The 23,858-nt window shown below is 42.9% G+C and overlaps 1 protein-coding gene across 2 annotated transcripts in view; it reads right to left on the reverse strand.

Annotated features, from left to right (window-relative positions):
• LOC134356117 (cyclin-dependent kinase 13-like) overlaps nt 1-23,858 on the reverse strand; it is a 136,208-nt gene that overhangs the window by 17,315 nt on the left and 95,035 nt on the right. The window contains exon 12 of one of the 2 annotated variants that reach the window (XM_063066747.1): nt 13,021-13,118. In XM_063066747.1, coding sequence (XP_062922817.1) covers nt 13,021-13,118 — 98 coding nt within the window. Of the gene's footprint in view, nt 1-12,918; nt 13,119-23,858 lie in introns of both variants that reach the window. The other variant, XM_063066738.1, reaches the window with a different exon arrangement.

A 23,858-nucleotide genomic window follows, 5' to 3' on the forward strand; every position in this document is an offset into this window, starting at 1 on the left:
ATTTAAATAATTGGAGCAAACCAGATGGTTTCAGCCAAACACGCTAATTGGTAGGTAAATTGCCACAGTTAACTGTCACTTGAATTGGGAGATTTGATAGTGATGTAAAATGTAACAAGAGATTGAAGCAGATGGATGTTTAATAGATATTACAGAAGTGATGGGCTAAGAAGCCAGTTTCTGTTTTGTATAACTGTGAGAGTTAGGTGGATTATCAAAAACAGTTCATTTTGGAGCAAGTGCAAATGCATGAAGTGGTTACTATGGTTGTGAGTGATTACTTGCAATTGTGATAAGGGACTCCAAGTTTTTTTTTAAAAAAGTACTTGCTGTCACCGAGCATAATGCATTCAGAAAAGGGGGGAAAAAAGTGAAATTAAGGAAATCTTAGTTTAGTGCCAAAGGCAAGTTTTTTAAAATCATAGTGGGTGCATGGAATGCCCTGCCATTCAATAAGATCATGGCTGATCTGGCCATGGGCTCATTTCCACCTACCTGCCTTTTCCCCATAACCCTTAATTCCCTTACTACGCAAAAAGCTATCCAACCTGGTCTTAAATATATTTACTGAGGTAGTCTCCACTGCTTCATTGGGCAGAGAATTCCACAGATTTAGCAGTTTCTGGGAAAAGCAATTCCTCATAATCTCAGAACTAAATTTACTCCCCCAAATCTTGAGGCTATGTCCCCCAGTTCTCGTCTCACCTACCAGTGGAAACAACTTTCCTACCTCTATCTTATCTAACCCTTTCATAATTTTATGTGTTTCTATGAGATCTCCTCTCATCCTTCTGAATTCCAGCGAGTACAGTCCCAGGCGACTCAATCTCGCCTCATGGTCTAACCCCCCTCATCTCTGGAATTAACCTGGTGAACTTCCTCTGCACTGCCTCCAAAGCCAGTATATCCCTCAAGTAAGGAAACAGAATTGCACACAGTACCCCAAGGTGCAGCCTCACCAGTACCCTCTACAGTTGCAGCATAACCTTCCCTCTCTTAAATTCAATCCCTATAGCAATAAAGGCCAATTTTCCATTTGCGTTCTTGATGGCCTGCTGTACCTGCAAACCAAACTTTTGTGATTCATGCAAAGGCACTCACAAGTCCCTCTGCACAGCAACAAGCTACAATTTTTTACCATTTGAATAATAATCTGCTCTTCCATTTTTCCTTCCAAAGTGGATGACCTTGCATTTACCAACACTGTACTCCATCTGCCAGACCCTTGCCCGCTCACTTAACCTATCTACATCTCTCTGCAGACTCTCCATATTTACTACACAATTTGCTTTTCCACTCAATTTATGGTAGAGGCAAATACATTAATGATATTTTAAGAAACTCTGGCATGTAGATGATAGAAATAGAAAAATGGAGAGTTTTGTACGAGGGAAGAGTTCAATTGATCTTGGAGTAGGTTAAAAGGTTGGCCTGTACTGTGCGGTAATATTCTCAGTTCTATGTTAACAGGGCTTAAAAGAGAAAATGTATGGGGGGGTGGGGGGTGGTGTCAAAGAGACTATTTGGTTGAAGTGAAGGAATAATAAAGTAGCTATTATGCTAATAATTAGAATATTTTTTATCAAATAATGGAAAGTAGATAGAAAAGTTCTGCATGTAAATTACCAATATAAACTGAATACCTTGCGGTTAGATTTACCACAGTACATAATTATCTATTTAAATGTTTATTTTGCTTTTATATCATCTCAATGTGTACTTAAGAATGTATAAATAATTGTAGTTTTATACATATAAAAAAATGGAAAAGGTTATATGTGTGAAAAAAGTACATGATAATTGTGAACTCCTTATCCAAATAAAAATAAAATTTAAAAAAAAAATAAACTGAATACCTTGCAAATTTAACAATTCCAACATCAAATGAAATATTTAGCAGAGATAGGTAGAGTCAGAATCTTGTTCCCAGGGTAGAAATGTCAAATATCAAAGGACACATTTTTAAGGCTGGAGTAGGGTCGTTTATAGGGGTGTAAGGGACAAGTTTAAAAAACACCACACCATAGGATGGTTAGTTGCCTGGAATTGGTTACCAGGGAAATCGTGGAAACAAAGCTTGGTGGAATTCAGGATAGACATGCGAATACGAGGGAAATTGAGGGATATATGGATGGACGACATTTGCCCCACAATGTTGCAGTAATCGTGATGCCAATGGCATCTTGATCAGTACAGCATTGTGGCCCAAATGGTCCGTCTAGTGCTGTACTGTTCTATATTCTAATGCAAGAGAGAAAGAGCGGAACTTTTGATTTACAAGAGGAGGTGGCAATTTTTAAGTATGGTCCAAGGAAGTGGAGAATGTTGGAGTTGAAGAGCCCATGTTTTTGAGGTGGGGGAGGGGGAGCAAGACAGAGAAAGGAATGTCTGACCATTGCACCAAAGAATTTAAACCAACAGCAAGTGGATTGTTAGGGCTGATGGGTCCATTTAGGACCAAACTGGATTTCTATTAATGTAGGCAGAAAATACAGTTGAGCTCACACATGAATACCTTGCATCAACATCTATTAAAAAGGACTTTGCCAAAGCTGCAGTAAACTCAGATTCAATAATTATTGGGTAGGATAAAAATAGAGTTGCTAGGAAGGTTGTTGGCACTGTTATCTGGTCCAGGTGGGAAAATCTTCCACTTCTGCTCAAATACAGGAAAAGAAGAAAGAGAAGCATGAATCTAGGAATTATAGTCCTATCAGTGGATGAGCTTTTCAAAGCCTTCTTAGAATAATAAGCTGTCAGACACTTGGATCAATAGATGAAAAGATCAGTATATGGAAGATTCAGTAAGGGAAATCATTACAACTAACTGGACTGAATCTCTTGATGAGGTTAGTGCAGCTAATCTACATTCAGGAGATTCTGGTTAATGGGGCCATCGGTTAATCAGGGCAGCCGCTTATTTGGGACAAATCAAATTGAGAAAATAGCAGGATTCCTTTCATTTATTTGGGATACTATGCCACTTAATTAGGGCAGGAAACTGTTACTGAACAGTTTCTAACTAGTGTCTACTGCATACGTGTGTCGCCATAAGAAGCTACCCGGTGCTTATTTTAGTCAGTTGCACATGTTTGTGTTCAAAAGCTGTGATTTTTGTTACTGACAGTTGGTAAAAAAAAAAGCAGTAAGAAAATTCTGAACTGTTTTGCTCACTGCAGATTCAGGTTTGGAAGTGCCAGAAACAGCTGGGAGTGAAGATATTATTTCACCACTTCAACAAATTAGGAACTTTGAAGGACTTGAAGGTATCGATAATCCTCTTGAATGTTACAATGAAAATGATGATTTAGAGGACGCAATCATCAAAAGCATTGCATGAAGGCAGTCCACTATCTGCACTAGGTGTCTGCGCTGATTTTGTTCATTGTATACACTGGATGAATTCCTCTACCATTAACTATTAGGAACTAATACACAATCTTATAGTACTGCAGTACCCATTGATAGTATTCTAATTTAAATACATAATTTGTTGCAGCACACATGAAATGCTGGAGGAACAGTGGACCAGGCAGTACCTATGGAAAAAAAGTACAGTCAACGTTTCAGGTGTTTCTCTCTTTCTTTCCTCCAGTCCTGCTGAAGGGTCTTGGCACAAAACGTCAACTGTACTCTTTTCCATAGATGCTGCCTGACCTGCTGAATTCCTTCATCACTTTGAGTGTGATGCTTGGATTTCCAGCATCTGCGGGTTTTTCTCTTGAAACATAATTTGTTACTCAGTTTGTGTTTTCTTAATACCTTTAACACGAAACTTCCATGAAACTAATTGGAGCTACTACTTAATTGGGCTAAAATGTGCTGGTCCTGATATGTCCCAATTAACCAGAATCCATTGTATTTACATTCCAAAAAGCATTTAATGATAAATTAACTTAAGCTTCCAAACTAAACTCAAGTCCATTGGCTAAATTGGGTGGTGGCATGATGTACTCAAGATTGCTTAGGATAAAAAACAAATGTTTACCCAGTTTGTTTAGGAAGCGTAGGCATAGTCTATTTCTCATTTCTCTTTGGAATGAAGGAGCATGAGAGTTGGCTTGACAGAGTTCTTGAAGACTCGTACGGCCAGATTTGGGAACAGCTTCTTTCCAACTGTGATAAGACTGCTGAACGGATCCTGACTCGGATCTGGGCCGTACCCTCCAAATATCCGGACCTGCCTCTCGGTTTTTTTGCACTACCTTACTTCCCATTTTTCTATTTTCTATTTATGACTTAAAATTTAAATTTTTAATATTTACTAATTTTACTATTTTTAATATTTAATATTTGTAATCCAGGGAGTGGGAAGCGCAGAATCAAATATCGCTGTGATGATTGTACATTCTGGTACCAATTGTTTGGCGACAATAAAGTATAAAGTCAAGTATAAACTGATAAAAGGCAGTGGAAGAGTGGACAGCCAGAGACTTTTTCCCAGGGCAGAAATTGCTAATACAATTAGAGGCATAGCATAGTTTAAGGTGATTAGAGGAAAAGTATAGAGGTAGTGTTTTTTAAAATACACAGAGTAGTGGGCTTATGGAACATGTTGCAAGGGTGGAGGTAGAGACAGATACAATAGGGACATTTAGGGAGACTCTTAAAGACAGGCAGATGGCTGAAAGAAAAATGAAGGGCTATGTGTGACGGGTCAGATTGATCTTAAAGCAATCAAAGCAAATGTATTATTGAAGTACATTTATGTCACCATATACAACCCTAAGATTAATTTTCTTGCGGGCAAAAACAGCAAATCCAAGAAATGCAATGGAATCACAGCACCCAATGGCATGCACAGACAACCATTGTGCAAAAGACAACTGTGCAAATACAAAAGATATAATATACTAGTAATAAAAATATACAGAACATGAGATGAAGAGTCCTTGAAAGTGAGTCTGTAAGTTGTGGGAACAGCGATAGGGTGAGAGAAGTTGAGTGGAGTGATCCTCTCTGGATGGTTCAGGAGTAGTAACTCTCCCTGAACCCAGCACTGTGGCTCCTGTACTTTCCTCCTCGTGCCAGCAGCAGGAAGAGAGCACGGCCTGAATGGTGGTGGAACTTGATGATGGATACAGCTTTCCTGTGACAGCATTCTGTGTAGATGTGCTCAGTAGAGGGGAGGGTTTTACCTGTGATGGACCGGGCTGTGTTCACTACTTTTTGTAGGATTTCCCATTCAAGAGCATCGGTGTTTCCATACCAGGCCTTTGTGTAACCTGTCAATATACTCTCCACACCATCTCTATAGAAGCTTGTGAAAGCTTTAGATGTCATGCAAACTTCTGAAACAGGAAAAAAGGTAGCAGTACTGCCGTGCTTTTTTTGTAATGGCACTTACATGATGGACTGAGGACAGATCCTCTGATATGATAACACTGTTGTCATTTAAAGTTTCCAGCACTTTCCACCTTTGATCCCCCGATGTAGACTGGCTCATGGACCTCTGGTTTCCTCTTCAAGTCAATAATCAGCTCCATGGTCTTGCTGATATTGAGGAGATGTTTTTGAGGAGATGTTGAGGCACCACTCAGCCAGATTTTCAATCTCCCTCCTATATGCCTTATCGCCACCTTTGATTTGGCCCACAACAGTGGTACCGTCAGTAAACTTGAATATGGCACTGGAGCTGTACTTACCTCTTAGTCCAAGTATAAAGTGAACTGAGCAGGGGGCTAAGCAAAAACCAGAGGAGCACCTTGGGCTGATGGAGTTTGTGGAGGAGATGGAGGAGTAGGTTGAAGGGCTGTCACAATATAGTGGGCTAAAAGGCTAATTATGTTCTATAGTGTGCCACCAGGTTTATTACTAGGATCAGTGCTGATTTTTAAATTCAACATGAAAAAAATGGGCCAAATGTGAAAAACACAAATTATACATCACAAATAGGCAATAAATAATGAGAACATGAGATGAAGAGTCCTTGAAAGTAGGTTGATAGGTGGGAACAGTTAAGTGACAGGGTAAGTAAAATTGAGTGAAGTTATCCCCTCTGGTTCAAGAGCCTGATAAATACAACTATTGAGAAAATGGTTGTACTGTAGCAGGTGACTTGCTTCCATATCAACTAATGCCTTTTCACCACCTACAAGGTACAAATCCGGATTATTATGAAATACATTCAATTTGCTTTACAACTCATGCACTCAGTATTATTCTTCCATTTGCACTGTTTGTCTTCTTTTGCACATTGATTGTTTGTCAGTCTTGATGTAGTTATTCATAAGTTCTATTGTCATAGCCGGGGCCTGTAGTGGAGATAAGCTCCCACTTCCTATTAAATGCCCCCATTGGTATGTGCCTCAAATAGCCTCTGATAACCAAGCCCAGCAGAACAGTTTCTACTGACAGGAAAAGGGGCAAAGGTGCATTACCGGCACCTTAAAACCAGTCACTTTGGCAGATGGTGCTTGTCAGCCATGGTTGGCAGCTCAGCCAGGAGAAGGAACTCCTGATCTCCAATCTCCACTGCCTTGTGGCTATACCCAACCATGGGGAAGGCTTTGGGAGTAAACACCAAAGGAAAAATCCAGAGCTGAAGTCCTGAAGACAACCCAGCGTCAAGTTCAACGCTGACTGGCAATTCCTGCAATGCTGCTGGTGCCAAACTGTATCAATCTCTGCCGTTCCTTTGGATTGATCAACTGTGTGGAGAGAGGGAGCCTGCTGCAGGGGCCACGGCTTGCTCTCCATATCGTACTGCACTGGCTTGTGTAACACATAGACAGCTAGGATGGGACATCCATGGTTAACCCTATCCAACGGATTTACTTTTCCTGTAAATGGTTGCAAGAAAATTAATCTCGAGATAGGATACTGTTCAACATGTGCTTAGAAAAGTAAAACTCAAGCAATTCAGCACCACACAGGTTGAGCAGCTTTTTTTGACAGGCATACTACACAACTTAGCCATCGATTCCATCTAATGACAGACAGTCTATAGTGTGCAACATCCACAAGATACACTGCAGCTCCTTGCCAGGCTACTGACAGCACAGCCCACTCCTGCAACCTCCACCTTCAAGAAGCACAGGGCATGGAAACCACCACCACCAGCAGATTCCACCTCAAAGTCACATATCTAGATCAGAGAATACAAAGTTCAAAGTAAATTTATCAAAGTATATATATATATATCACCCTGAGATTCATTTTCTTATGGGTATTTACAGTAGAATAAAAATACAATAGAATCAATAAAAACTACAAAGACGAACAAACAACTAAAACGCAAAAGATAAGCTGCAAATAAATGTGTAAGTAAATAATACTGAGAACAGGAGATGTAGAGACCTTCAAGTTGAGTCCACAGGTTGTAGGATCAAATCAGTGTTGAGGTAAGGGCTGTTTTTACTATATCGAAGAATTCCGTACCAAAGACACTGCGAAAATACCTTCACCAAAAGGACTGCTGTGGTTCAAGATGGCTTCTCGCTGCTTTCTAATGGCAATTATAGATTTAGCAATAGATGCTTGCTGCTTGGATTAGAGAGCATGTCTTAAGAGAATAGACTGTGTGAGCAAGGGCTTTTCTCTTTGGAGTGGCGGAGGAGAGGAGGAGAGGAGGTGACTTTATAGAGGTATACACGATGATAAGGGGTATTGATCGAGTGGACAGCCAGAGACTTTTTCTCCAAGGCAGATGTGGCTACTACAAGGGAGTATAACTTGAAAGAGTTTGAAGGAGTGCATGGAGGGATGTCAGAGGTGTTTTTTTCCACCTCACACAGAAAGTGATAGGTGTGTGGAACACACTGCCAGGGTTGGTGGTAGAGGCAGGTACATTAGGGATATTTAATAAACTCTTAGAAAGGCACATGGATGAAAGAAAATGCAGCATCGTGTGGAAGAGGAGTTAGATTGATTGTGGCCTAAGTTAAGGATCAACACAACATGGTGGGCTGAAGGCTGTACTGTTCTATGTTTTATGCAAGTGACACCTTGATTCCAAAAAAAATGGAAATAATTCACTCTTTTCTATTCTGCTAGCTTTCACTTCAAAGCTAATAGCGTCATCCTACCACATGGCAGGCTGATCCAGAAGATTAAGATGCATTGGCATGGGCTGATAAGTGACAAGCGAGCACACAGCACTGGGCAATGGTCACCTGGGCCTTGGTATTCAAAGGCCTTGCCTATGGGGCATAATGGTAGTGTAGCAGTTCGCACATCGCTATTAACATTTGGGGGTGGGGTTCTGAAGTACAGAGTTCAATTCTGGCTCAGTGTGTAAGGAGTTTGAATGTTGTCTGTGAGCACCTGGGTTTCTTTTGAATGCTCTGGTTTCCTCCCAGTCCAAAGACCATCAGACATTGGTGCAGAATTAGGCCATTCAACCCATCAAGTCTACTCCGTCATTTCATCATGGCTGATCTGTTTCCCTCTCAACCCAATTCTCCTCTCTTCTCTTTATAATCATTCACACCATGACTTATCAAGAATTTGTCAACCTCCACCTCAAATACACTCAATGACCTGGTCTTGGTCTGCGAAAACGAATTCAACAGATTCACCACCCTCTGGCTAAAATAATTCCTCATTTCCATTCTAAATGGACGCTTCTCTAGGCTGTCTGGTCCTAGACACCCTCACTACAGGAAACAACTATCCACTATCTCGGTCAGGGGCTCCCAATCTTTTTTAATGACATGGATCCCTACCATTAACCGAGGGATCTGTGGACCACAGGTTGGGAACCCCCGATCTAGGCCTTTCAACACTCGATTGGTTTCAATGAGATCTCACAATTTTCAAATTCCAGTGAGTACAGGCCCAGAGCCATCAAACACTCTTCATAAAATGAGTCTTTCAATCCCAGAATCATTCTCATGACCCTCCTCTATACCCTCTCCAATGTCAGCACATCCCTCCTTAAATAAGTAGTCCAAAACTGCTCACAATACTCCAAGTGAGGCCTCACTAGTGCCTTAAGTTACAGTGCCTCAGCATTACATCCTCCTTTTTACATATTAGTCCTCTTGAAATGAATGCTGCCACTGCATTTGCCCTCCTCACCACAGACTCAACCTGCAAGTTAACCTTTAGGGAATCCTGCAGAAGGATTCCCAAACCCCTTTGCACCTTAGATATTTTAATTTTCTCGCAGTGCGTGACCATACACTACCCAACACTGTACTCTATCTTCAACTTCTTTGCCCATTCTCCTAATCTATTTATGTCCTTCTGGAGTCTCTCTACTTCCTCAACACTACCTGCCCCTCTACCTATCTTCGTATTGTCTACAAACTTGGCTACAAAACCTGCAATTCCATCATCCAAGTCATTGACATAAAAAGAAGCGGTCCCTACACCGATCATTGCAGAACACCACTCATCACCAGCAGCCAAACAGAAGAGGCTCCCTTTATTCCTATTCTTTGCCAATGCTCTGTCCATGCTAATATTTTTCCTGTAATACCATGGGCCCTTATCTTACTAAACAGCCTCAAGTGTGATACCTTGTCAAAGGCCTTTAGTACACAACATCCACTGATTTTTCTTTGTCTATCTTGCTTGTTATTTCCTTAAAGAATTCCAACAGATTTATCAGGCAAGATTTTCCCTTAAGGAAATTATGCTGACTTTGGCCTATTTTACATGTGCATCCAAGTACCTTGAAACCTCAACCTTAACAATCGAACAAAAGAAATACCAGTTAGTGGGTTAATTGGTCATTATCATTCGTCCTGTGATTAGAATGGTGCTGTATGGGTGGGTTGCTAGACAGTGACTCGCTGGGCCGAACGGCCTGTTCTGCACCGCACCTCAAAATAAATAAAATAAGATGTCCAAATTCTCCCTTTTTACCAGATAACTGCAGCACTGAAATAAGCTATTTGGTGCAATAAGTGTTTGTGCTTCTTGCAAACTACACGCCAGTCCCTTGATTGAAAAATATAACCACATCAACTTATCTATTTCTTGAGTTTATTAAGCTTCCCCTTGTAACTATTTGGGGGTACTGTATATCTCAAGCACTACAAAATGCTAGTTGCTGCAGTCTAATCGCCAAGCAAAGGGAATTCTTCTCATTGTCAGTTTTTGGATTTATAATTTTAATATTTATTCCCCCAGGTCTCAAGTAAGCCACAAACCAAAACATATCCACATCTAGCCTTTTAATTTTTTTTAATTCCCAAAGATTACATTCTGTCATTGTCTCTTTTCTATTTAAAAGAAACTCCAGCCTGTTCAAAATTGTTTGTATCCTCCTAGATTTTTGAACAAACTTTCTCTTCTCCATGCCTCCAGGTACTTTCATTGATGCATACTGGAGTACGGAGAAGAGCATTTCTGAAAAGGAAGTATATTTTACTTTATTATCTACTTGTTTTTGTACCTATTGCAAACTTTAAAATAGTACTTCCAATTCCACAATGCCAATTCTTTAACTAAATAGTGAACGATAGTCCCTTTATTGATCCTCTTGAACAAATACTTTTTGCAATCCTGACCATCTTCAAATTCCATTTTTGTCCCAGTTTTATGTAACTATTCTGCTGTCTGTTCTGCAACTTAGTTCTTAGCTCTGCACATTCAAGAGTTTAAAGCATTCAGTAATGTAAAAGATGTGTTTAACTCCGAACACTTGTTATCTTTTACATTACTGAATGGTTTAAAAAAATCCAAATCTGCTAATTTCATTATTCATCTATTTTTCTTTTGCTTGCTTTGAAGAATTAAATTGGCACGTTAAGTATAAGTTTGGGGTGGGTTTAAACTAAGTTGGCATGGGGATACGAAACAGTGATAGTGCTGAGGATAGGGCAGTTGATATACAAGTAGATGCAGTGTGTAGTGAGACTGAGGAAAAACAAGTTCTTGATAGGGTAAAATTGCAATCAGTGGGATGAGTTGTAACATGGGGGCAAAAATCAAGAAGGGTGATGAATACAGGATTGAAGATGTAATAGTATATTTGAATGCATGCATGATACAGAATATGATCTCGTAGCACAGTTAGAGATTGGGTTTTGACATTGTGGGCATTAATTAATCGTAGTTGAAAGATCATAATTGGGAATTCAAGGATACACCTTGTATTGAAGGGACAGACAGGTCGGCAGAGGGGGTGAGGTGGCTCTGTTGGGAAGAAAAATGAGATCACAAGCTTAGAAAGAGGAAGGAATGGTTTAGAATCCTTGTGGGTAGAGTTAAGAAACTGCAACGGTAAAATAAAAATCTTGATGAGAAATACTTGAGGAACCTGAGGGGGAACACTTCACTCAGATGATTATGAGAGTGTGGAAGGAGTTGTTAATGCAAGTGCCGGATGCAAGTTCATCGATGGGAAGGGTATAAAGGCTATAGTCTGAGTGCGAGTAGATTGGTAACAGGTAGTCAGGGAGTAGATGGGCCAAAAGGCCAGTCACTGTGCTCCACGACTATTATCATAAATTAACATCTAATGAGGAACATTCATTAATATAGACAAAAATGATAAGCAAATCTGAAGCTTTTTCCTCCATTAATATATACCTTTCCTTGTAAGAAAAAAAACTTGTATAAATTTCTATTGTACCCTCCCGTTCAGTACAGTCCAGTTTCCCTTCAATAATTAGTCAAAATTGACCAAATTAGAGTTGATGAGTTAAATGATAAACTTATTCAGGGACTATGAGTGCACAATAGGTCACTTACGAGAAAATCAGCAACACGGTTTGAATTAAATTTTTCAGGATGCTCAGATATTGAGGTTGGTCATTTCAAAATATTGAAATTATTGATGAAATTTTGGAATATATCCTTTACCTATAGTCCATGGGGTAAACTGTAGCTGGACACCTGGGGCACAATCATAATGCGACAGGTTTAAAATGAAATTTTGTTTTCTGAATGCTCACCAGACAAGAAGAGAGGTTGAAAATACAAGTTGGAATCCAAATACATTGCTGGTTCCCAAATAACTGTCTGAGTTAGTAGGACAAAGAGCGTGAAAGTAACAATTGAAAAGCAGTGTTTAAAGATGCACCTTAGTTATCATGGTCTTTTCAGTTATTTGCAAACAGATCTCTGAACTTAAAGTCATAAACCATAAACACAAATAATTGTTTTAAGGCTCAAAAACCTATGTAAAGTACCACACAAAGAGCTTATTAATACATTTTAAGGCTTGGATGGCATTCGATAAGGATGAGAAATTAGTTACATACGAGTGAACTCTACAATTCTTCATTTAGCCCAAATTTGGGAGACGCTGAATTATCAAATAACTCAAAAATCTTCAGTAATGCAATTATGTGTATATCTATATTGTGTATTTAAATCTTGATTTATTGCATGAACCCACAACTATCTAGTTCAGAGGGGTCAGTGCTCCGAAGCTTAAATTAAGCACATTAACATTTGCAAATTAAGAGAGAGACATAGGGACAAGAAAGGTGGTGCCGAGGAAGCATCCAGAAAACAGAACACATGATGTGAGGAAAATTGAAGAGGTGAAGAGACATCAAGGCCAGACATAAAGAGGGGCGCAATTGCACAGTGTGAAATAGGAGGGCAGAGAGACGTGCATACACATACAAAGTTGAAGAAACAAAAGGTACCATTAAAAAGATAAAATCAAAATGGTAGTCAATAGGTAGTTAACTTTTGGGGACAGCAAGCCCAACAGCCATGTAAAGGAGCAGTAATGTCAATTAACTGAGAGATTGTATTGACTGAGCGTTTGAGTTCAACAGCACCTTAGTGTTAATTTTACATATACAAGGAAGTCAGTCTAGCACTTTATCATCAATGCCACTTAAAGCACATTCTGTTTTAACAGAGAAACAAAGCCAAATTTCAGTTTTGGAGCCTTAAGGACAGAACATGGAGACGAGCTGAAGGCATATTTGTAGCAGACCCTTTTATTAATGAACAAGCAGCACAAATGAGAAAACAAAGCCAACAGAAAGCAGAGTTATCACTGACCTATTCCTATACTGGAATTGCCCTGAGTTTTATGTTGAGGGAGTTGTAAGCCTTGAGGTGTGTTGTTCCTGCTATCATCCAAACTTAAAGCAGAGTCCTTACGAGAAACTTTTGGTGCTGTATCATCACTAATTCCAGACTGCTTCTGTCTTCGCCGTTTTTTGCTCCACAATTCATGACAATCTTGCCAGTGTGGCAGGCTAGGAAGAAATATTGATATAATTAGTTGTGTTTTAAGATGCACTTTCTGTGTTCTCTCAGCAGCTCTACACCAATAACTATTTATGAGCATTATTCCTACTTCTGCTTCGAAAATTATCAAAATAAACTGTATTCATTAAAACAACACACACACAATGCTGGTGGACCTCAGCAGGCCAGGCAGCGCCTATAGAAAAAAGTACAGGCAACATTTTGGGCCGAGACCCTTCGGCAGGACTGGAGAAAAACAAGATGAGGAATGGATTTAAAAGGTGGGAGAGGGGAGAGAGAATCACGAGTCAAAAGGTGAAATCAGGAGGGGGTAGGATGAAGTATAGAGCTGTGAAGTTGACTGATGAAAGAGATACAGGGCTGGATAAGGAAGAGTCTGTTAGGAGAGAACAGAAGGTTATGAAAGAAAGAAGAGGTGAAGAGCAGCAGATGGGCAGGCAAGGAGGTATGGTGAGAGAGGGAAAAGGGGATGGGGAATGCTGAAGGGATGGCGGGGCCATTACCAGAAGTTTGAGAAATCCATGTTCATGCCATCAGGTTGGAAGCTACCCAGATGGAATACAAGGTGTTGTTCCTCCATCCTGAGCGTGGCCTCATCATGACAGTAGAGAAGGCCATGGATAAATACTTTGGAAGGAGAATGGGACATGGAATTAAAATGGATGGCCACTGGGAGATCCTGCTTCTTCTGGCATATGGAGCTTAGGTACTTTGTGATCTACATCATCTCTCAATGATATACAGGAGGCCACACTGGGAGCACAGGACACAGCATATGACCCCAAAAGACTCACAGGCAAAGTGTTGCTTCACCTGAAAGGATTGTTTGGGGCCCTGAATAGTAACGAGGGAGGTAGTGTGGGGCAGGTGTAGGGCTTGTTCTGCTTGCAAGGATAAGTGTCAGAAGAGAGGGAAATATGTGCTTGGTGGTGGGATCCTGCTGGAGGTGACAAAAGTTACGGAGAATTATGTGCTGGACGCAGCGGCTGGTGGAGTGGTAGGCGAGGCCAAGAGGAACCCTACCCCTGGTAGGGAGGCAGGAGGATGGTTTGAGCGTGAAATGGAATAGATGTGGTTGAGGACAGCATTGATGGTGGAGGAAGGGAAGCCCCTTTCTTTGAAAAAGGATATCTCCTTAGTTTTAGAATGAAAAGCCTCATCCTGAGAGCAGATGCAGCAGAGATGGAGGAATTTTTACATTTGGCATTTTTACATTTAACAGGGTGGAAAAAGGTATAGTCCAGGTAGCTGTGAGAGTCCGTGGGTTTATAATAGACATCAGTAGATAAGCTGTCTCCAGGGATAAAGACAGTGAGAACAAGAAAAGGAAGGGAGGTATTGGAAATTGACCAGGTAAATTTGAGGGCAGGATGGGAAGTTGCAGGCAACGAGCTCCGTGTGGATGCAGGAAGCAGTACCAATGCAGTCATCGGTGTAGCATAGGAAAAGTGGGGAATGGATACCATTGTAGGCTTGGAACACAGACTGTTCCACGTAGCCGATAAGCAGGCAGGCATAGCTGGGACTCATGTGAGTGCCCATAGCTACACCTTTTGTTTGAAGGGAATGGGAGGAGCCAAAGGAGAAATTATTAAGAGTGAGGACAAGTTCTGCTAGTTAGAGGAGAGTGGTGGTGGAGGGGATCTGGTTGGGTCTGGTGTCCAGAAAGGAACAGACAGCTTTGAGGCCTTCCTGGTTGAGGAGGGAGGTGTACAGGGACTGGATAGTGGAAAATAGATGATGGGGGCCAGGTAACTTGAAATCACTGTTCACACACTCTGGATCTTTTCAGTCACAGATGTAGATAGGAAGGGATTGAACTAGGGAGGATAAGACAAAGTCGAGGTATATAGGGCAGGAACAAGCTGAAATGATTTGTCTACTTGGACAAGCGGGTTTGTGGACCTTGGGTAGGAGGTAAAAATGGGAGGTGTGAGGTTCGGGAACTATGAGGTTGATGGCAGTGGGTGGGAGCTCCCCATAAAGTTAGTGGTGGTGTGGGAGAAAATGGCCTGGTGCTCCTCACTGGGATCCTGTTCGAGGGGTAAGAGGTGTCTGAGAGTGGTCCCTACGCCTCAGCAAGGTAGAGGTCCACTTTCCTGCCAGACGACTACAGCACCCCCTTTAACCGTGGGTTTGACGGTTACGTTAGGATTAGTGCAGAAGGAATGGAGAGCACAGCACTTGGAGGGGGCGAGGTTGGAATTGGAGAGAGGAGTGTTGAAGTTGAGACAGTTGATGTCCCGTAAGCAGTTATCAATGAAAAGGTCCAGAGCAGGCAGAAAACCAGGGCAGGGTGTCCAGGAAGAGGAGAAGGGTTGAAGATGGCAGAAGGGGTCATCGGTGCAGGGGTGGAGAGTCCTCGCCAAAGGAGGAGGCTCGAAGATGATAGCGGCAGAAGAAAAGCTCAGCATCATGGCAGTCACGGAACTCACTGAGGTGTGGACGCAGGGGGACAATGGTGAGATCCTTAATGAGGACAGAACATTCTGCCTCAGAGAGGAGGAGGTCAGAAGGAATAGTGAAGACCCAGCACAGATGAGAGCTAGGATCGGGGTGGGGAGGGGAGGGGGTTGGTAGTGTTTGAGAAGGAGGTTTGGGGTGTTCAGGGATGGTGGTATGAGATAAAGATGGAGTCTCTGAAGGCCCAAGAGCTGGTGGTGGAAGCTGTGAGAGATGGGATTGCGGAGAGGTGGTGGGGAAAGGGGTGATAGGGGTTCCAGCAGCAGTGTGTGAAGACCCAGCCTGGAGGTCAAGGCTGGAGTCAGAGTTGGAGGTTGCGCAATCAGCACTTTGGATTTACAACGATCAATTAACCCGGTCTTTGGACTGTGGGGGGAAACCAGAACACCGGGGAAAACCCACATGTTCCACAGGGAGGATGTACAGGGACTCCATACAGAACAGCACCGAAACTGAACTCCAAAACACCCTGAGCTGTAATAGCTAAAGCTATGCTACTGTGGCATCCAAATTTAAAAAAATATACATCATAAATAAAAAAAATTTACAAGAGTAAACCATGCAATGCCTTTTCAATCTTACATTCAGAATCAATGTGTTAAGTAGTGTTCTATTAAGATTCAAGATGGCAGCTCGATGCCACCATGAGCATCGTCACATTCCTGAAAACCAGGAGGACCGTTGCCACTCATGTGGCCCCAAGACTGGTGAACTACTATAGCAAATGAGGGGTCTCCTCACTCAACTCGGCCCCTTCGTGTTCAATATCAGAAGAACTTGCGCACTTACTCTAAGGCAGCAAGGCCCATTGATGGACTTGGTGCTATTTCAGCCCCAGAATAAAGAAGACCTGCTCAGTCTTCCATTACTTGTAGAAGGCTTTCTCATTTTTATTAAAGACCAGAAACATGCAGGAAAAGCTAGCATTCTGACAGGTGTTCAGAATTACTGATTTTAATGAAATGTTTTCCAGTCAGAACTGCAGTTGAACTTTTTCGGGCCACTCAATTACTTCATGAATAATTTGCATATTAATTCCTAGCCCCAATTTGGTTTTATAACATTACCTTTGCACAAATGAAATATAATCACCTTAGTTTGTAATTACCTTGAGGGAAGCCATTTCAGATTCCCATCATCCCTCCCTAAATAATGGAGTTATGAAGTTATCCCTCTCTTTCTCTAAACTCCAGCATCACCCTTTTCACACATAATGTTAATTATTTCACCTCAACTTTCCATAAGCAAACTGTCTTTGAACTAATCCTGATAGACTCAAGTAGATTGGAAGTATAAATCAAATGAGTAAGATTGGACACATTTATGGAAGAGTATTTCAGACAGACCGTTGGCAGTATTCAAATTGAATTCCACACTTCTGGACCTTCTTGGGCTCAGAAATAATAAGACCATAAGACATAGGAGCAGGATTAGGCCATCTGGTCCATTGAGTCTGCTCCACCATTCAATCATGGCTGATCCTTTGTTCTATCTCCTCCTCAACCCCAGTTCCCGGCCTTCTCCCTGTAACCTTTGATGCCATGTCCAATCAAGAACCTATCATTCTCTGCCTTAAATACACTCAATAACCTGGCCTCCACAGCTGCATGTGGCAAGAAATTCCACATATTCCCCACCCTTTGGTTGAAGAAATTTCTCCCCATCTGTTTTGAAAGGCGCCCCTCTACCCTGAGGCTGTGTCCTCTTGTCCTAGACTCTCCCACCATGGGAAACATCCTTTCCACATCTATTCTGTCTAGGCCTTTCAACATTCCAAAAGTTTCAATGAGATCCCCCTTCATCCTTCTGAATTCCAGTGAGTACAGACCCAGAACCATCAAATGTTCCTCACATGATAACCCCTTCACTCCCGGACCCTCTCCAATGCCAGCACATCTTTTCTAAGATAAGGGGCCCAAAACTGTTGACAATACACAAGGTGAGGCCTCACCAGTGCCTGATAAAGCCTCAGCAATACATCCTTGTTCTTGTATTCTAGACCTCTTGAAATAAATGCTAACATGGCATTTGGCTTCCTCACCACTGACTCCCAAGCCCCACTCATCTCAGATTCCTGGATTTTCTCTCTGGTTTGAAAATATTCCACACATTTATTTTGACTACCAAAGTGCAGAACTATGCATTTTCCAACATTATATTTCATTTGCCACCTTCTTGCCCATTCTCCTAACTGGTCTAAGTCTTTCTGCGTCCTACCTGTTTCCTCAACACTACCTGCCCCTCTACCAATGCTCATATCATCTACAAACTTGGCAACAAAGCCATCTATTCCATCATCTAAATCATTCATATATAGCATAAAAAGAAGTGGCCCCAATACTGACCCCTGCAGAATGCCACTAAGTCACTGGCAGCCAAACAGAAAAGGATCCTTTTATTCCCACTCGCTGCCTCCTACCAATCAGCCAATGCTCTAACCAAGCTAGTAACTTTCTTGTAATATCATGGGCTCCTAACCTGGTAAGCAGCCTCATGTGTGGCACCTTGTCAAAGGCCTTCTGAAAGTCCAAATATACAACATCCACTGCATCCCCTTTATCTATCCTACTTGTAATCGCCGCAAGGAATTCCAACAGGTTCGTCAGGCAGGATTTTCCCTGAAGGAAACCATGCTGACTTTGTCCTATCTTGTCCTGTGTCACCAAGTACTCCATCACCTCATCGTTGACAATTGACTCTCATATCTTCCCAACCACTGAGGTCAGGCTAACTGGTCTACAATTTCCTTTCAGCTACCTTCCTCCTTTCTTAAAGAGTGGAGTAACACTTGCAGTTTTCCAGTCCTCTGGCACCATGCCAGACTCCAATGATTTTTGAAAGATCATTTCTAATGCCACCACTATCTCTAATGCTCCTCTTTTAGAACCCTAGGGTGCAGTTCCTTTGGTTGGGGTGACTTATGTACCTTTAGGTCTTTCAGCTTTTTGAGCACCTTCTCCCTTGTAACAGTAACTGCACCCACTTCTCTTCCTTCACACACTACAACATCAGGCGTACTGCCAGTGTCTTCCACAGTGAAGACTGATGTAAATAATTCATCAGCCTTTCCTTGTCTCCCATTATTTCTCCTGCCTCATTTTCTCACGGTTCTATATCCACTCTCATCTCTTATTTTTAAAGATACTTTTAAAAACTTTTACTGTCCACTTTGATATTATTTGCTAATTTGCTTTGATATTTAATCTTTTCCCTTCTAATGATTTTTTTAGTTGTTCTCTGTAGGTTTTTAAAAACTTCCCAATCCTCCATCTTCCCACTAATTTTTGCTTTATTGTAGGCCTTTCTTTTGCTTTTACAATAGCTTTGACTTCCCTTGTCAGCCATGGCTATACTATTTTACCATTTGAGTACTTCTTTATTTTTGTAATACACATGTCCTGCACCTTTTCATTTTTCCCAGAAACGTACGCCATTTCTGCTCTGCTGACATCCCTGCCAGCAGCTCCTTCCAATTTACTTTGGCCAACTCTCTCATACCACTGTTATTTCCGGTACTCCACTGAAATACTGCTACATCAGACTTTACTTTCTCCCTATCAAATTTCAAGTTGAATACAATCATATTGTGATCACTGGTTCCCAAGGGTTCTTTTACCTTTAGCTCCATAATCTTCCTGAACAAGATAGCGCCGGTAACTGGTGACTCTGCGCATGCTCTCCTGAGCATACCGCCCTCTACACTATCCTATACCCAAGAAACCCTTCTAAACCTACAATCTGCGACATCTAGCAAGATCAACAACACCCTGGCAAAGCTACTGACCCAGCTGGAGATCTCCATGCCAGAAGTGCTTCTTCAACTCCGGACCGCACCTGGACCCGACTAGCAAGGGCTGGTCCGAGGCCCACCACGTTCCTGGAGACTCACGGTCTGCGACCATGCCGGAGCGCTTGGAGACACGACCCATTCCGACCAGCACCTCTCTGGAGCAGACGACCACGCAGAAGTGATGTCGGAGACCTCAAGGTGCCCCAGACACTTCCCCAGAGCGACCACTGTAAAGCCCCGTTGATGGACATCCACTGCTGCCGAAAGTGAGGCGTCCGCCGCCGACCTCGGAAATCGAGCCCGAGGTTCGGCTGGAGCGGAGGCCTCTGCAACCGTGGCTCAGCTTACGGACTTGTTTCAGAAAGGAGCCAGGCCCTCCGGGATTAAGTGTCGGCTTCGGGACCCGACCCGCCGATCGATCTCCACGGGACGCGTCCACCAACTTCAAAGAGCTGACAACAACACACTGCATCGATGGAAACCTGGAAAGATGCACTATTTACTGAGGAAGCCTGGGAAAAGAGCTGGGCTGCTGGTCAGATTGAAGCTGAGGGGCTTCAGGGTCCCTATGCCTACCATCCTACTAGCTAATGTGCAAGCCATAGAGAACAAGGTGGATGATCTTAAAGCCAGACTCACCTACCGCAGGGAGATGCAGAACTGCTGTGTATTCTGTTTCACTGAGACTTGGCTCTCCCCTACCACCCCTGACTGTGCCATCTGATCAGAGGGATTTTCGATCCATCGGACAGACTGCACGGCGTCTTCGGGCAAGACGAGGGGAGGTGGTGTCTGCCTACTGATCAACACTGCGTGGTGCTCGGACACGTGGCACTGACAAGCTCCTGCAGCCCAGACCTGGAACACCTGTCGGTGAAGTGTTGTCCCTACTAACTGCCACGGGAATTCACCTCGGTCATACTGACAGCAGTCTACATTCCCCCCCAGGCGGACGTGGAGTGTGCTCTGAACATACTGTATGCCAACATCAGTGAACTTGAGACCAGGTATCCGGAGGCTTTGCTCATTACAGCCGGGGACTTTAACCAGCCCAAGCTCAGAAAGGCGCTGCCAAAGTTATACCAACATGTCTCCTGCCCCACTAGAGGCCCGAATATACGTGACCACTGCTACACAGCAGTCAAGGATGCCTACCGTTCCGTCCCACGACCTCACTTCGGAAAGTTGGACCATCAGGCCGTACTCCTTCTCCCGGTTTACAAACAGAAACTGAAGCGGGAGGTCACGGTGTCAAAAGTAGGGTCGCGTTGGACGGAGGAAACGGATGAGGTCCTCCGTGACTGTTTTGAATTGGTGGACTGGTTAGGATTCAAGGACTCGGCAGCTAACCTCGATGAGTATGCCTCAGCTGTCACGGACTTTACTTGGAAATACATGGAGGACTGTGTGGCTCACAAAACGATCTGGGTATTCCCTAACCCAAAACCTTGGATGAATTATGAGGTCAAGTCCCTTTTGAAGGCTACAGCTGCGGCTTTTAGGTCTGGGGATACCAGTCGCTACACATGGAATCCAGGCATGAACTCCGGAAAGCCATTAAGGGCGCCAAGAGGCAATATTGAACAAAGTTGGAAGTCCAGGCTAACCAGAGGGATGGCAGTAGACTATGGCAGGGTCTAAATGAGATCACTGGGTGCAAAGAAAAGGCTGGGAATATCAATAACTGTGGCACTTCTCTTCCTGCCGAACTTAACATATTCTACGCAAGATTGGAACAGAAGAGGAGCGTCCCGCTCCCTCCGGATGAACCGGACCTGGTGGCATCGAGATTCATCGTCACCGAGGAGGACGTTAGAAGGGCCTTCCTAAAGATAAACCCAAGGAAGGCGATGGGCCCAGATGGCGTCCCAGGATGGGTTTTCCGGGCCTGTGCAAGCGAGCCAGCTGGAGTGTTTGCTGACATCTGCAACTGCTCCTTGCATCGGTCTAAGATCCCCTCGTGTTTTAAGAAGGCAATGATAATCCCGGTGTCGAAGAAGAGCAAGGTGGCATGCCTGAATGACTATCGACCTGTGCCTCTGACATCAATTGCTATGAAGTGCTTCGAGCGATTGGTTATGGCACACATCAACCACAGCCGACCGGTCAACCTCGATGCTTTGCAATTCGCCTACCGGAGCAACAGGTCAACAGCAGATGCCATCTCTCTGGCTCTACATTCCTCCTTAGAATAGCTGGAGAATAAAGACGCATACATAAGGCTCCTTTTCATTGACTACAGCTCTGCCTTTAATACCATCATTCCAAATAAACTGATTCCTAAACTCCGGAACCTGGGCCTTAGCACTCACATCTGCAGCTGGATCTTCAACTTCCTCACAAACAGGACCCAGGCTGTAAAAATAGGGGACAAGCTCTCCTCTACAATCACTCTGAGCACCGGTGCCCCACAAGGCTATGTACTCAGCCCCCTGCTGTACTCACTGTACACCCATGATTGTGTAACCAAGTTTCCATCGAACTCAATATATAAGTTTGCTGATGACACAACAATTGTTGGCCATATCTCGGGTAATGATGAGTTTGAGTACAGAGAGGAAATTAAGAACCTGGTGGCATGGCGCGAAGACAATAACCTATCCCTCAACGTCAGCAAGACGAAGGAATTGGTTGTTGACTTCAGTAGGAGTAGCGGACCGCACGACCCAATTTACATCGGTGGTGCGCAAGTGGAACAGGTCAAAAGCTTTAAGCTCCTTGGGGTCAATATCACAAATGACCTGACTTGGTCCAACCAAGCAGAGTCCACTGCCAAGAAGGCCCACCAGCACCTTTACTTCCTGAGAAAACTAAAGAAATTTGGCCTGTCCCCTAAAACCCTCACTAATTTTTATAGATGCACCGTAGAAAGCATTCTTCTAGAGTGCATCACAACCTGGTACGGAAGTTGTCCTGTCCAAGACCGAAAGAAGCTGCAGAAGATCGTGAATATGGCGCAGCACATCACACAAACCAATCTTCCACCCTTGGACTCACTTTACACTGCACGCTGTGGGAGCAGTGCTGCCAGGATAATCAAGGACACGACCCATCCAGCCAACACACTTTTTGTCCCTCTTCCCTCCGGGAGAAGCTCAGGAGCTTGAAGACTTGTACGGTCAGATTTGGGAACAGCTTCTTTCCAACTGTGATAAGACTGTTGAACGGATCCTGACTCGGATCTGGGCCGTACCCTCCAAATATCCAGACCTGCCTCTCGGTTTTTTTTTGCATTACCTTACTTTACATTTTTCCATTTTCTATTTATGACTTATAACTTAAATTTTTAATATTTACTATCGATTTGTAATCCAGGGAGCGGGAAGCGCAGAATCAAATATCGCTGTGATGATTGTATGTTCTAGTATCAATTGTTTGGCGACAATAAAGTATAAAGTATTACATAACACCCAATCCAGTAGAGCTGATCCCTAGAATGCTCAATGACAAACTGCTCCAAAAAGCTATCTCTTAGGCATTCAACTAACTCACTCTCGAGATCCATTACCAACCTGATTTTCCCAATCGACCTGCATGTTAAAATCTCCCATGACTGCCATCAACGTCCTTTTACCCTTGTAGTTTCTTAACTCAACCCACAAGGACTCAACACCTTCCAATCCTGTGTCACATCTTTCTACTGATTTGATGCCATTCTTCACCAGTAGTCACAGTACCCCCTCTGCCTACCTTCCTATCCCTCCAATATAACGTGTAACCTTGGACATTCAGTTCCCAACCACAACCATCCTTCAGCCACAATTCAGTTACGGCCACAACATCCTACCCGGCAATTTGTAATATTGCAACAAGATCATCCACCTTATTTCTTATACTCCGCACATTTAGATACATCTTGAGTAAAGTATTTGCTGTCCTTTTTGACTCTGCATCCCTAATGATTTGATACTCAGTCCGTTTGCTGCAACTAAGTCCCATCACCTTCCTGCCCTTCCTGACAATCTGACTGCACGCTATTTTTACTTTTTTATCCTCAGTCCTTTCCCCGAGTCCCTTCACTCCGGTTTCCACCACCCTGCCAAGTCAGCTTAAACCCTCCCCAACAGCTCTAATCATAAATATGGTGACCAGATAGAAAGTGGTGGATTCCATTCAACCCATCCAGTTGGTTGGAACAGCTGCTCTTTTGCAGTATAACTACACAGTGACAGCCACAAACAAGAGAAAGTCTGCAGATGATGGAAATTCAAGCAACACACACAAGATGCTGGAGGAACTCATCAGGCAAGGCAATGTTAAAGAATACAGTCGACATTTTGGGCTGAGACCCTTTAGCAGGACTGTCCCATTAGTAAATGGGAAGAAAATTCAAACAGAGGTGCAGAGGGATTTAGAATATAAAAACAAGGAGATAATGCTGAAGCTTTATAAGACACTAATCAGACCACACTTGGAGTTATGTCAACAGTTTAGGGCCCCATATCTCAGAAAGGATAAGAGTCATTGGAAAGCA

This window comes from Mobula hypostoma, chromosome 1 (assembly GCF_963921235.1).
Source record: "Mobula hypostoma chromosome 1, sMobHyp1.1, whole genome shotgun sequence".
Classification (NCBI taxonomy): Eukaryota; Metazoa; Chordata; class Chondrichthyes; order Myliobatiformes; family Myliobatidae; genus Mobula; species Mobula hypostoma.